Consider the following 15,847-nt stretch of genomic DNA (forward strand, 5'->3'; position numbering starts at 1 on the left):
CATTGTAAGGGACTGTCCTATACATTGCTGGATGTTTAGGAGCATCCCTGGCTTATACCCATTAAATGCCAGTAACATCCCCATGCCCCCAGTTGTAGTAATTAAAAATGTCTCCGGAGGGACGCCTGGGTGGCTCAGTTGGTTAAGCAGCTGCCTTCAGCTCGGGTCATGATCCCAGGGTCCTGGGATCAAGTCCCGTATCGGGCTCCCCACTCAGCAGGGAGCCTGCTTCTCCTTCTGCCTGCCGCTCCCCCTGCTTGTGCTCTCTCTCTCTCTCTCTGACAAATAAAAAAAAAATAAAATAAAATCTTAAAAAAAAAATGTCTCCAGATATTGCCAATGTCTCCTAGGGGGCAGAAGTCTTCCCCTACTCCCCTATTGGAAAATCACTAATCTAAAGAACAAAGAAGAACAGGGTAATGTTTGTTCAGCCCTGCTGAAGAGAAAGCAGACATGGCATCTGGCATATGTGAGAAAGCTGTGTAGTCTACATCAGATCCAGAATAATGCTCAGGGCAGTCTCAGAAGGAAATACCCTCATATATGTATCCAATTCCCTTTGCTTTAATTCTACTTTTCAAGTAATGTCCCAATTACCAATTCATTATCTTGGGCACAGTAATTCACTGTTATATTTTTAAAAGAAGTTTTAAAAAATGCATTGACATATAATGGTCCCCAGGTTATTGTCAACATCAACATTGGGCCATATAGGAGGAAACATATGGAGAAACATTTGGAGTGACTGGTAATTTTGTAATGTGTTAAGATTCAATTTCTAAAAGTACAATAAAAAACCAAATAGTTCCTTAAATAAAAGAAACTAAACCAAGATCTTTCCACAATATTTTCTACATTGAAAAGTAGAAATTAGGGGCGCCTGGGTGGCTCAGTCGTTAAGCGTCTGCCTTCGGCTCAGGTCATGATCCCAGGGTGCTGGGATCGAGCCCCGCATCGGGCTCCCTGCTCGGCGGGAAGCCTGCTTCTCCCTCTCCCACTCCCCCTGCTTGTGCTCTCTCTATCTCTCTCTGTCAAATAAATAGATAAAATCTTAAAAAAAAAAAAAAAAGGAGAAAGAACAGGACCAGACAATTCACACACATACAATTTAGCCAATAAATACATGAAAAATGTTTAACCTTATCAAATGAATTAATGGAAATCAAAACAAGATAGCATTTCTTTATATACATGTGTTTCATAAAAAATGGTAATACATAGCATATATAGTACTGATGAGGGTACAGACAAATATTCTCAAACACTGAAATTGAGACTGGCACAATCTCAGGGGGATGGGCAAAATGGGGGAAGGAGAGTGGGAGGTACAGGCTTCCAGTTACGGAATGAGTAAATCACGAGAACAAAAGGCACAGCATAAGGAATATAGTCAATGATACTGTAATAGTGTTATATGGTGACAGATGGTAGTTACACTTGTGGTGAGCACAGATTAATGTATAAACTTGTCAAATCACTATGTTGTACACTTGAAACTAATGTAACATTGTATGTCAACTATACTCAAATTAAAATTTTAAATAAATAAATAAATAAACAGGCACAGTCTCCCTGGAAGACAAATTAGCAATAAATATCTTTAAAAGTATACACATGTTTTTGGGGAGCCTGGGTGGCTCAGTCAGTCAAGCGTCTGCCTTCGGCTCAGGTCATAATCCCAGCACCCTGGGATCGAGGCCCGCATCAGGCTCTCTGCTCAGTGGGGAGTCTGCTTCTCCCTCTCCTTCTCCCCCTACCCCTACTCATGCTTGCTCTCTTTCTCTCCCTCTCTGAAATAAATAAAATCTTTAAAAATAAATAAATAAATAAAAACAAAATATGCACATACTTTTAACAAATCCTTCTTTTAGAAATTCTTCCTTGGAAATGATCATGAATCTGCACAAAGTTTAGCTACAAGAATATTCATCTTAATGTAAATCATAATAGCAAAAACTTGGAACAACCTGTACGTTGGTCAGCTGAAAAAATTATGGTACATTCAAATGGTATATCATGTAATCATTAAAAATTATAGAGGATGTGGAAAATGTCCATGTTAATGACAGGAAAAAGATGCTTAATGACATGGGAGAATGTTCAGGATGCAAGGGTGTTTTGGGTAAGAGACTAGGTCTGGAGTCAGACTGTCTGGATTCAAATTCTGGATCCACCATAATTAGCTGTGTGACATTAGGCAAATTAGTAACCCTCTCTGTACCCATTTTCTTAATGTGTAAAAAAAATATAACCCCTATGAAATAATGGATCTAGGCTACAATTATCAAAAGTTACTTAAAAGCACGAGGAGGAAGGTTGATGCGGAAGTTTATAACAGATGTACCTGCCCAGAAACACCACTAATCAATCTCAACATCAGTAAAGTGAGAAAACCAGACATTATGTGCCTCCTATTGTGACACAACAGGAAAGACAGTATACATCATGCCTATGAAGTATTCTTAATCCCCCAGATTGGACCCGAATTTACCCACGTGTCTAGATCTATTAGCATGCCTTAAATATGGAGATTTAATTCCATTAAAATGAGGTTCAAGAACAATCAAAAGAAATTGATGATGGTAAAAAGTTAGAATAGTGCTTACCTCTGGGGCAGGTATAGACTAGGAAGGGACAAAAGGAGACTTTATGGGTTACCAAAGTTTTCTATATTGACGTGAGTGTACTTTATATACGTCATTGTGTGTATGTGATAGCTTAGTTTTTAAAAATGGAAAGAAGTAAAGCTCCTGCTTTTCACCACTGTCTAGTGGTAGGACGACAAGCAGGCATGGTTAGGGAACCAGACATGACGCCAAGAGGAGCTTTCTGTGTCCTGCGCCGGGCTCCCACCTGTGGGCCTTGTTCTGTGGGGCTCCCCCTGCTGCCAAGAAGCGCTGGGGTGGGGAGAGAGCAAGGCCTGGGCCAATAAAACGAGGGTACTTTCTAGGGAAGTCTTACAGAGTAGCTGTTCACAAGGATTTCCACATCACTAGTAAACTAAGAATACTGGCTGCGCTGTAAAAATGGGCTTTAATTTCACGTAAAGGATTTCAACAAGCCACCTCATCTACGCACTTGGACAAGCTGGTAATATGAATTAGAAATTAGCAGTTAAAGCTAAGGCAATGTCTTATGGCTGGCTCCTTGGAAGAGTAGGCTACAGAAACATTAGAACTTTGAGAATTGATGGAGTTTCCTTTGAAATGCCAAAAGACTGTTTTGGAAATTGGGCTAATTATAGGAACATGTAAGGAGGAGTCAGGCCCCTCTCCCACTCAACCCAGTCCTTCATCTCCACCTCTACCCCTGGCCAGTAGAGACTGAGAAATGTGTATTTTCATTGTTCATCATCCCAATGGTAGAGGTTTACCAGAAATTACAAAGAAAAAATACATGTTATGCTGATGTACTCTGTGTATGGCATACATTCCTTCTTGGCTCTGATAATCCCAATGATACATGCAAATAGAAGTCAGAGGTTGCACTTGACCCTGCAATACTTTAAGCTTAAAATTCACACCTCCTGTGAGAGAATGATTTCTTGTAATGGTGCAGTTGTCTGGTATGTTTTCAGGCTCATATTTAGGACTAAGGCAAATACAGAAAGTTGGTCTTTCTTTAAAGAGTGGAAAACATTTTAAAAAAAATTTCACTCTCATGATATTCTTCTTTCACTAATAAAAAAATTTAAGTGGTTAGAGATCTAGGTCCTCTTCTTTAGCCAGGAGGGACACCCAGAAACTAGGAAAATTCAGGGCTATGTCCAAAGAAATGATGCATGGTTAGGCAGAATCTTTGTAAATCCTTTGAATGCTGGTGAAAGAAAAATTCAGTGTGATTTCTTCATTGCAGGCAAATTAGCCAAACTAAAGCTGAGATCACTTCTTTTTCTGCCTTAGGTCACACGCTATTGGATACATGGTGGAATTACTAAATGGATACTGTATACCACTGGTCCACACTTAAATGACTGGTTTGCCTTATTTCAAGGCTTCAAGCTATCTATACTCAGTATAGCAGTCCGTGGCTAAGTTTACGTAATGCAAGTTAAAGAAACCCCTCCTAATTCTATGTTATACAGCTCGATATAAAAATATCAAAAGTATATGTACTGGCTTATGGAGAAATTCATTAGTATATCTTAATTTAACCCCTACCTTTAGAGTGAACAATTGTTTTCTTTGTCCTTACTCTCCAGTATCTCATATTCTAGTCCCTTAAGGGCACTCAATAATAAAGTATTTCTTTTCTTTAAAAAAAAAAGTGCAATCTTTCAGGGCTCCTGGATGGCTCCGTTGGTTGGGCGTCTGACTTCAGCTCAGGTCATGATCCCAGGGTCCTGGGATCGAGTCCCGCATCGGGCTCCCCGCTCAGTGGGGAGTCTGCTTCTCCCTCTCCCTCTGCCCCTCCCCCTGCTTGTGTGCTCGTGCTCTCTCAAATAAATCTTTAAAAAATTAAGAAAGCAATCTTTCTTCTTAGCAAAAATAAAAATTTATTGAGTCTCTACTGTATGCCAAACACTATTCTAATTATTACCTTATTTAATCCTTACAAGAGCCCTATGACATAAGTGCTATTAATATCTTCACGTTATACACTAGGACACTGAGGCACCAAGAGGTTAAGAAACGTTCCCATGGTCACAGAGCCAACAAGCAGCAGTTTGGGATTGGAACCCAGGCACTGTGACTCAAGAGCTCATGCTCTTACTACTCTCAGCTTATGCAGTCTGGAGCAATTTCCTTTGAGTTGGTGGGTTCAATTCTTAGCACCACTTTATTTACCAGCTGAATGAGTCCTGGACAAACTGCTAAAGGTCTCCGTACCACAATTTCCTCACCTATAAATGGGTCTAACAACAGCCTCTCTATAGGATTTATTGGGAAAATTAGACGGGATTATATTTGCAGACAACCTGGCAAACAGTAGCCATTCAACAAGAGCTGGTGCTATGCCTTCCCTGTCTGACATTCCTCTTCTTTTTATGCTTGCTGCTGCTCAGCAAGTGTGAAACTTTCCATTCCAGCTCCAATGAAAATCAGGTCCCAACATAGCTCAGGAGAGGAGACCAAGCAGTGGTAGGAAAATGGGCACTACTGCTGCCAAGCCCTTGGCGGGTGTAGCTCATCTCAGCCCCAAAACAGTCCTCACTGTGCGAGCATAAGAAACCTCCAACGTACATAGACTTTGGTTCCAAAGCCATACTGCCCCCTTTTCCAGACGATGGAAAACTCACCTAATGCTCTGACAGTTCGCATCAGGACTTCCCCGACTTTCATTCTGGTCTCCGGTGTGTGCTTGTCTTCATCACTGTCATACTGAGCCAACAAGCCAAGCAAGATTTTCTCAGGGTATGCATCTGAGAGCAGGGCAACCCCTGGGGTTAAAAATAAAAAGAAAGGATTATGATTTAAAATTGGAAGGCAAATAAACCCAGACAACCTGTGATGGGATCAACACTGAGACACTTAAACCCACCTCTGCAATTCTACCAGGAAGGGCTGCCCTTTATTTGGATGACAACACAGTGAGTGCAAAGAACATGGGTCTGGGAGTTCAGACGCCTGGATTCTTCCGGTCTCAGTCCTGTACGATCTCTAAGATCACTTCCAGCACTGACATTCTATGATTTATGGATTCTAGAGTCTAAAAGCAGAGGCTAGATGATTACATATTGTGGCAGGGATTCACACAGCAGCAGGAGAAGACTAGATTAAATACCCTCTAGGGAGCCCTCCAAGTCTGAGACTAAGGTTCTCTGACTAGCATCATCCCTGCCAGCATATCAGTCGAATATCCTGTCTCTGCTGCAGTTCTCTTTTCCAATATGATTATTCTCTGTAAAACTGTCAACGAGGAGAGTAATTTCCACAAGGAAATATCTTCAGAGCATTCTGGGCGTGATCAGTAGGAGACCCATGATTATTTATGGCTGAGTTCCCTGATCAGAAATGGGGAAGGTCCTGCTCTTGAGTCCATATTCCAAGTATGGGAGTAGCCCCCCCGCCACCCTTATCTGGAGGGAATAGGTTCCAAGACCCCCAGTGGATGCATGAAATTGCAGATAGCTCCAAACAATCTATATTCTATGTTTCTTCCCATACATACTTACCTTTGATAAAGTTCAATTTATAAATTAGGCAATGTAAGAAGTTAACAATAATAACTAATAATAAAATAAAACAATTATACCAATATAATGTAATAAGTGTTATGTGAATGGGGTATCTCTCTCTCAAAATATCTTATTGTACTCCACACACCCTTCTTCTTGTAAAGAAGTGAGATAATAAAATGCCTACGTGATGAGATAAAGTGAGGTAAAAGACACAGGCATTGTGACAGGTTACAACTGACCTTCTGATGATTAGTCAGAAGGAGGTTTATCTGCTTCCAGACCACAGGTGACCGCAGGTAACTGAAACTGTGGAAAGCAGAAGTGCAGATAAGTGGGGACTGCTGTACGTGCTGATCCCTTCTGCCATCATGCCAGTACCTCCTAGATGGGTAATTATCTGAGCCCCGCCCCATATTAGGCAAACTTCACAGAGGTGGAGAGAGGGGGGGTAGATATGACCCAAGATAGGATCAGAAATAAAGCCCCTGGTCTCAAAACTATATTAATACAAGTTCTGTTACTTGAATGGAAAATGTTATAGACTTCTAAAGAATAGTAAGGAAGAAGAAAAGAAAAACAAAGGAAGGAAATACAGGTCTCAAAATATATTCAGGAGGAAAATGCTCCTTTGTATCACCTCTACCTCAACTACTCTGGTCCATCATGTGTGGCCTGCTGCTTTTCTTTTTTTCCTCAATTGGTCTCTCTGATTTTACCCTATACCCTCACTGCAGCTGGAACCATCTGGTTAAAACAAGTCAGGCCCCATCATTCTTCTGCCCAAAGCCCTTAGTGGTTTCCCTTCTCCCCTGAATATGAGCAACCCCCCACCCCCACCTGCCTTTGTTCACTCTCCGACCTCACTTTTACCATCTTTTACTGTCCTCAGACACTCTGGCCTACTCACTGTTCTTAGAGTAGACCAAGCTGCTCCAGGCCCATGGTCTTCCCCTGGTATCCTCTGCCTAGGCTGCTCCTCTTCCAGGTAGCCTTACGGCTTGCTCCCCAAACCCCACGGTGTCTCTGTTCAAATATCATACTTAGCACATATAACATGGCAGCCTCCTTCCCCTACCACTCTTTATCCCCCTCGCCCTGCTTCACTTTTCTTCTTAGCACCTATTATTATCTGGCATGTTATATACAGTATCTGTTTGTTTATTGACTGCTCTCCTCCTTAGAATGTAAGCTTTACAAAGTCAAGGATTTTTGTTGTTGTTGTTGTTCTCTGTTGTAGCCTCAATGTCTAGAAGAGTGCCAGCACATGTCAGGTGCTCAGTAACTATTTGTTGAATGAATTAAAAGGTTCAAAGATACGGTCCTGATATAAATTTCAGGAATTAAGAAAGAGAAGACGGGTAAAGAGTAATAGAAATGCTTAAGAAATCCTTAATCATTTTTCATCTGAGTTTACCAATCTTCCATTTTAATTTGATACTCATGCAGGCAAAGTCTACATACTATTTCCTTTTTTAAAAAAAAGATTGATTTATTTATTTGAGAGAGAGAGAAGAGGGGCAGAGGGAGAGCGAGAATCCTGAAGCAGACTCCCTGCTGAGTGCAGAGCCGGATGGACGCTGGGCTGGATCCCAGGACCCCGAGATCATGATCTGAGCTGATAACAAGAGTCGGCCGTTTAACCAACTGAGCCACCCAGGTGCCCTTATTTTCTATGTTACAGGTTGTGATTCCATTCTCTTATTTAAATCAGATATACACAAAGGCAGTGCACCTGCTGAGGGCTGCACCTGTCTGCCTCTTTTTTGCCTTCTCCACCCCTATCTTTTCATTGCTTCCAAAAAGCCTGGGAAGTCCCTGTATGTGGTCCTAAACCACATCTTCCTTTATGTGGCCTCCAATTTTACACAAGCAGAAGCTCTTCTCTTCAGGAAGTTTCAGGCTGTGGCAGAACCTGAATTAGACAGTTTCCCTGTTGGCACAGTATGACAGTGCACTTGTAGTTAGCTCTATTATGCAAAATGATGGGGAAGTTCTTGGAGGTCCAAGGTGGAGTTAAAGATATTTTAGCATAGGGGAAAATATCTGTGGCTAAGAGAAAGATAAATTGTTTACTAAGGGAGAGAAAGGAAACAGCTTCCAAATCTTCCAAAGAGTGCAAAGCAGAAGTGAACTGGTAGCTGGTAAGTGCAGTTCTGGCAGCCACTGTATCACTGATAAAAAGGCCTGGTATACATCATAGATCTATGGCAATCATAACTACTTTTCATCAGAAGTTTGTCTCCTTTTAGGAATATAGTTGTGACTTCATAATGGAAATCGGTGGGAAAATGGGATTTGGTTTATAAAACTTTGATCTATATCTAGCTTTTCTGAAAAACATTTATTTCTAAGTCCCTCCTACTATCACTTATGCCTATTTTCTCTCATTAATCTTTAGCAGAAAATAGTTATTTACTTCTCACAATATATCCTGCTATATACTTCAAAACCAAATGAGCTCTTGATTTCCTTTCTGTAGCAGACATACATTTTGGTTGCACACAGCATCTACTCTGTCTTCTGCTAGCAAAACCTCGTGGTCCTTTGGGAACTATCCCTTTCCTATCCTTAGTCTCTGTGGTTTGAGTGGAGCTAACTACCCACTTTCTCTCCCTCCATGTGTAAACTCACATCCCAGGCAGGCCAGTTAGGACATTCCAACCCATGCCCACACAATGATGGGCTCAGGACTGGGCAATGAGACTCAATTCTGGAGCCCACATTGGAACTACTGGGAAAGATAAGCTCTTTTTCCCTGCCCCCACTGTTGAAGTTACTAGCCTGGAGCTGCCTGTGGCCATTATGTGGAGAAAACACACCCAAAAATAAAGCCAACACAGAAGAGGGTCAAGCCAAGAGAGGAAAGGAGAAAAGGAAGAGACCTGATGTCACACTTTGAGCCTCTGGATCCAACAGTATTTCCATCCACTAGACTCTCTGCATACATAAATCAATAAATATCCTTTTATGTGTATGCCAGTTTGATTTTTTTCGTCCAAAGGAATCCTAACACATCCTTCTTCAGATGAAAAAAATTTTTTGAAATTTTTATTTATTTACGTACTTACGTACTTTGCCTATAATGCCAAACTTTTAATTCCACTAGGGAGCTTTAAATTCTTCCACTCTTGCATTAAAAGGTTGCCAATAGCAAAGCCCAGTTTCCTTGCTTCCCACAGTCCCATGATAGCAATTGTTTATCTTCTTGATGGCCTTTTTCCCAAACTGCTGCCAAATGGCCCTCTGACTGTTTGAGTTTTACCTTCTAGGATACAGCTGCTACCTAGGAGTTTATAAATCCCTAGAGGACAAGGACAGCTCCCTCCTTACTCTTAGAGCAAGCAGCTGTGAGACTGCTTACATGATGGTTAAGACTGCATAACAATTAAAGAGATGAAATTCTGTGTGGCTGTTTTTGTTTCTTATTTGAAAAACTCTCTGAATTTTGACAACTGAGGAAGCACAGCCATAACCTTCACATGACCCTTGGTCCCTCGCACTTGATAATTCCTTTGTAATTTAAAAATGGGGTAATTTCTGGGTCAGCACAGGCTTCAAGGAAACACAACACATCAATCCCTTTGGCAAAAAGAACCAAATGACTGTGTGAGAAATACCTGCTCCTGCTCGGATCGCAGGAAAATGACTACATATTTCAAGATGTGGCCTAACAGATAAGTTACATAGAAGATAAAGGTGACCCTAAAATGGCCAGGGTTCATGAAAACATTCTGATCTGTATTTTCAGGCAAAGCATAGGATATAGGCAAATTAACTCAAGTGAAAAAATATTAATGAAAGTACATTATGCAACAAAATAGAGACAGACAACTTTGTGAAGCCACCATTTATCTCCCCAAAAGACTTTCCTTGCAAAGCCGGAAATATATTCTAATCCCAACAGTGTTGACTTCAAGACGATTCCTCAGCAAGGTGTTCAGTGATTCTGCAGACCTCCAGAAGTAAAAGGAGCCTAGGTATAGTCTTACCTTATACAACATTCTTGCATTGTAGGATAGTTTAAATGTCTTTGCTGACTGGCTCTATCCTAAGAACCTGCTAAGCCAATCTCCACTTTAAAACTAACCTGCCTCATTCTCCTGGGCACATAACAACCTACCTCCCAAAATACCCACATCAACCTGGAAAACTACCTATTCCCTCAAACTTCTCAGGTATTTCTGCTGACAAAACTGTAAGATACACAAAACCCCACATATTGTGTGCTTCCATTTACATGAAATGCCCAGAATAGGCAAATCAGAATAGACAGAAAGTAGATTTAGTGGTTACCTAGGGCTGCAGGAGGTAGGGGGAAATAGGGAGTGACCGCTAATAGATGTGGAGTTTCTTTCTGGAGCAATAAAAACCTTCCAGAATTGATTGTGGTAATGGGTACACACTCTGTGAATATACTAAAAGCACTGAATTGTACACTTTAAATGAGTGAATTGTATGGTATATAAATTATATCCCAAAAAGTTATTATTAAAAAAACCATAAAAGTTATTTCATATCTACCCGTTTAGGTTTCTAGAATAGAAGAAAAAGGGAAAAAATAACAGCTCATCTTAAATATAAAGGGAAATCCAGTGCCAGAAGCAAAATGTCAGCTTCCTTTTGTATTCAAATCTATTTTGGTTGCCCCTGTAGGGTGAAGGTGGACAGAGGGAGAAAAGGATTTGTTATCTGAATGGGGAAAAAAAAGTCAAGTATTTCACATTTCACAGAACCTGTCTAACATGTGTAAGAAAATATATTACGCCTAAAATTCTAAGTTCTGTGTCAAGCCAGAAACTCTAGGAATTTGTCCTAGCAGATATACTAGCACAAATAGAAAATTACTTATGTACAAAATCATCACTATAGTACGATTGATAAAGAAAAGACTGGAAACAAATTAAATATTCATCAATAGAGAACTGATTAAGTTGTGGTCACTCATATAATGGGATACAATGCATCCATAAAAAAATAAAAAAGCTTTTTAAGAACTGTTATGGAATAAATTCTAAGATCTACTGTTAGGTAAAAAGCAAAGTGCAAAACAATGTGTATAGAATTCAACCATTTCTGTACAAAAGGGAAATATACACTCATAAAATATTTCTGGAAGGATACACAAGAAACTCGTGATATTGGTTGTTTTTGGGGAGGGAAACGGGGAAAGATATGAGAGAAGAAAGTTTTTATTCTGTATCTTTTTGTACCTTTTGAACTTTGAACCATCTGATATATTATCTATCAAATATAAATTTTACAAATATAAGTTTAAAAAGTCTGTAATAAGGGACATGGTCTTTTAAAATAGACCAGCTTCTTTTAGAGACAAGAGTGTAAAAAGAATTTGCAATCAAGTGTTGTAGAATGACCACAAACGTCTGTATTCTCTTCCTCCTGAAATCCTACTAAGTGACAAAAAGGGTATAAACCCATAAACAAGAATAAAGAGAATGGGAGAGGTGTCAAAGGAAGACTGAACTAGGCTCAGCAATGAACAATACCCAAATAGTCAACAGTAAATACAGCCCAAAGATGTAGCCAAAAATCGTGATGTGCCAATGGCGGGAGGGAAGGGACATGCGTGTGCATGTGCGGGTGTGCATGTGTGTACATGTGTGCATGCGTTAAATCCTCATCCAACATATGGAAAATGAGTAGATAATGCCCAAAGTTTTTTAAATCAAGAGAAATATGGGACGCCTGGCTGGCTCAGTCAGTGGAGCATATGACTCTTGATCTCAGGGTTGTAGGTTTGAGCCCCATGTTGGTGTAGAGATTACTTAAAAATAAAATCTTTAAAAGAAAAAAAAAAAAAAGAGGGGCGCCTGGGTGGCTCAGTCGTTAAGCGTCTGCCTTCGGCTCAGGTCATGATCCCAGGGTCCTGGGATCCAGCCCCGCATCGGGCTCCCTGCTCAGCGGGAAGCCTGCTTCTCCCTCCCACTCCCCCTGCTTGTGTTCCCTCTCTCACTGTGTCTCTGTCAAATAAATAAATAAAATCTTAAAAAAATATATGTGTGAGCATTTTATTTATAAATGGGAAGGTAATCACTAAAAGAAACTACTTAAAAAGGGGTGGAAAAGGAATGGTTATCTTTGGGGACTCGAACTGTGAGGGGGAAGAAGCAGGGCAGGAGATAAGCTTTTTTACTCATTACAAACTACATTCAAAGTAATTAATAAAAGTAAGTTTATTTTAAAAACTAGAAAGAATATAAAAAGCATATTAACCTATAGAGGAAGCCCAGTGAAAGAACAATAATGGGTAAGAGAAGAGGTTAGGCACAGGAGAACTTTCCTTTTACAGAAAGGATTACGAAAAGACCCTCACCGTTCTGTGCCTATCCTCTCTTGCAGCTCTCTGACAGAAAGATACAAAAGGCTAAAACCTGGAGAGAAAGAAAATACCCTTAGCAGGGTACTTCAGTTGTTACTTTTGAGATCTTTCATTATGATGAAAGCCAACAATAATTTCAGCTCCAAGAATCCAGGAATTTGCACAAACTGGGGAAGTTGGTTATTAAATCAAGGAAGTGTGGGGAATTTAACTGGACGGCTGGTCTGTCTTTGTAATTAGAGTAAATGACAACGTCTGGATGCCAATTCGATGTTAAGTTTCTCTACAGCTCCAGAGCTGTGCTAAGTGTGGCAACAACTTAGCAAGAGTCCCAACAAATTTATAAAGATTCAACATGAGTGAGTGTTACCCAGGCCTGAAGAAAAAACCCGGTTAGACTAATACACTATCACGGTCAACAGCTAAAGATTTGTGAGAACCATACCTAGAGTCTACCTCTTTAAGTCAGGATCTAAATATTACATTCGAGGGGCACCTGGGTGGTGTAGTCAGTTAAGCGTCCAGCTCAGGTCGTGATCTCAGGGTCATGAGATCAAGCCCCACGTTGGGCTCAGGGCAGGGTCTGCTTAAGATTCTCCCTCTACCCCTACATCACCCTGTGCTCTCACTCTCTCTCTCAAATAAATAAATAAATCTTTAAATAATAATAATACATTCAAACACTAAAATAATGCCAATGTATTTTGCTTAAGTTGTTTTCTACTTCCCATTTTGGAGGGGAAATGTTAAAAGGAGTGCATCTATATTTGCTCATAGTTAACTATACTTGCTGGAAGCCATTTGGATCACAAAATACTATTACAGTAAACAAACACCTAATAGCAAAGACGGATTCCAAATATATACTGAATGTTTTCAACATGCCAGGCCATTCTAAGCACTTTTACATGCATTCGTCCATTTAATGCTCCCAACAATCCTTTGAGGTAGATATTATTATTATTCTTAATTTTATGAAGGGAGAAGTTGAGGAACAGATGGGTGAAAAATATGACCCAAGATATTTGGCACATGGCAGAGCAGAATTGCAAACCTGCACTCGGCTACGCCATGGGCCCCCTGGCAGCAGTCCCTGGGAGAAAGTAACCGCTGGAATAATACTAGCTTTGAAAATCCTAACCCCAAAGGTAGCGAACCTTACATTTTCACGTATATGCTCTCAGCCTTACTCCATACAATTTACGTTTTACTGAACTCCAAGGTCAGAGGAAGAAGAGGCACTCCGCACACTGCATCCCATAAGAGAAAGGCCTGAATTCTCTAGACTACAGTTTGTCTAGTGGGGCTTCATAGGGACTGCTTCATTCCTACTTGGTATCTTTATTTAGCCTGTCGCAAAGGGAGGTGAGTGATGTTAATGAAATTCACAAATGATTCTAACTTGAGATGCTGCTGACATTAGTGGTAACAGAGAAGCCGTATAAAAGGAAATTGAGAACTTGGAATTTCAGGAGTTCCAGTTTTTCACCAGTGATCCCCAAACACCTCCACTCTACTTGACGCTGCAAGCCCCCTAAATCTCGTATTCTGCGAGATAACAAATAAATAAATAAACAAAATTCAAAACTGCCCCCAAAAGCTTAGAGTCCACCTTGTCAGGGCTGCCTCTATCAAACACCTGTGGGCGACAGAGAGCTGACGAAAACGGAGCCGCAAGAACGCCGCCACCATCAAGGGTTCTGTTGTATGTGCAGAAATTCGAACAAAGCTGCCTGCATACTGGCTGAAGGCAGAAGTGAGGAAGGAAGGACAGGAAAACAGCAATTACCTCTGCTTTCAGGGTAATCACTGCCCTACGCATTCTGAGAAACCCACATTTCAGCTGTTCCAGGGTGAGAACTAAAGAAGCAGGATGTCATTCATTTAATTCTCTTTATGTAGCTTTCCAAGAGTAAAAAAGGACATTAACATTCTCCTTATTTTTTTTTAAGATTTTGTTTATTTATTTGAAAGAGAGAGAGAAAGAGTTCGAGAGAGCATAAGCAGAGGGAGAGGGAGAAGCAGGGAGCTCGATGCGGGACTCAATCCCAGGACCCTGGGAACATGGCCCAAGCCAAAGGCAGACGCTTAACCAAGCCACCCAGGCGCCCCAACATTCTCTTTATGATATCAAAACATTTACTGGTAAAAAGAAAAAAGGGACTTCCGATTTCCCATAAAATAGTGAGTGGTTCTCTTTTGGCTGAATCTTGGTAAGAAAATAAAACTCTTTACACCTCTTAACACCCAAGATGGGTGGTCCTAGTAGCAGGAATACTAACTAAACTGCAGACTCATTTTTTCCGAAGTTTTCTACTGGCATTTCACCTCAAGCATACTCGAAGAGAAGTTGCAGAATCAGCAGAGCTGACTGATGCGTCAGGCTCTCACTCGTTCTGAGGGAACCGAAGGCTCCCCGGGGAGTTGTCACCTGGCCTGCAGCTCCAACAAGACAGGGCTGATCTTTCATGTTCTCTGGAGTCTCAGGGCTAGGAGACTTGCTCTGTGCTTTGGGCACCAAGCAGTGACACAGGCAAGACACAGACGCTAATGAAATGCTCCTTTTTTCCTGCGTTAAGCCTAGCACAAGTCCTGATGAGAGGAGTAGGCAAGTCTCTGTGACAGGCACTCCAGGCTAGGACTTGCTTAGAAGTGTTGTCAAATCAGTAACTGTGACGTGTAGGACTTAAACTGTAGTTTCACATGGAAACCAGGCAGAGCTACTATAAATTTCACCCAAAGAGTCCCTTCTCCCCTGATAAAGGCACATACACAAACAAACACTCCGCCTATAAACCTTTTCATGGACCCTCTAGGAGTCCACACAGCCCTCAGGTTAAAATCCCTGCGCTAAGTAGGGCACCCATAAATAGAGGGGAAAGGAGAAACCTTTAAAAAATTTGCTTGCACAATGAAAAGAACTTGACTTTTTTTTTTCCCTGGTGGTATAAATAATACATGGTCACGGTAAAAGATGCTAATACTAGTGAAAAGCAAAAGAAGAAAGTGAAATAAAAATCACCTTTGGGAGGTATGGGAGCATTGGGGAGTGAAGGGGAGATAATCTTTAAGATAATGAAGATACTGTAAAATTGATTGTGGTGATAGATGCACAACTCTGTGAATATACTAACAGCTACCGTATTTTACACTTAAAAAGGGCATATTGTATGGTATATGAATTATACCCCAGTTAAGCAGTTTTTTTAAAAAATCACCTGAAATCAACACAAACATTTTAGTGCCCTCTCATTCGTACACCATTCCTTGAATCACACTCTCTCTCTCTCTCTCGCACACACAGTTTTTATTGTGGACAACTTTGTTTTATTAAGGGAGGATGGAGGGGTGCCTGGGTGGCTCAGTCAGTTAAGTGGCTGCCTTCAGCT

General features: G+C 40.8%; 1 protein-coding gene across 1 annotated transcript in view; it reads right to left on the bottom strand.

The window, feature by feature from the left end:
- The window catches only part of TANGO6 (transport and golgi organization 6 homolog), a 189,609-nt gene that overhangs the window by 79,496 nt on the left and 94,266 nt on the right, over positions 1 to 15,847 (bottom strand). The window contains exon 15 of the mRNA XM_045890837.2: positions 5,240 to 5,380. Coding sequence (XP_045746793.1) covers positions 5,240 to 5,380 — 141 coding nt within the window. The remainder of the gene's footprint in view (positions 1 to 5,239; positions 5,381 to 15,847) is intronic.

The sequence above is a fragment of the Mirounga angustirostris genome, unplaced genomic scaffold, assembly GCF_029215605.1.
Source record: "Mirounga angustirostris isolate CCGP_5_RB_7025 unplaced genomic scaffold, mMirAng1.0.hap1 SCAF_16, whole genome shotgun sequence".
Lineage (NCBI taxonomy): Eukaryota > Metazoa > Chordata > Mammalia > Carnivora > Phocidae > Mirounga > Mirounga angustirostris.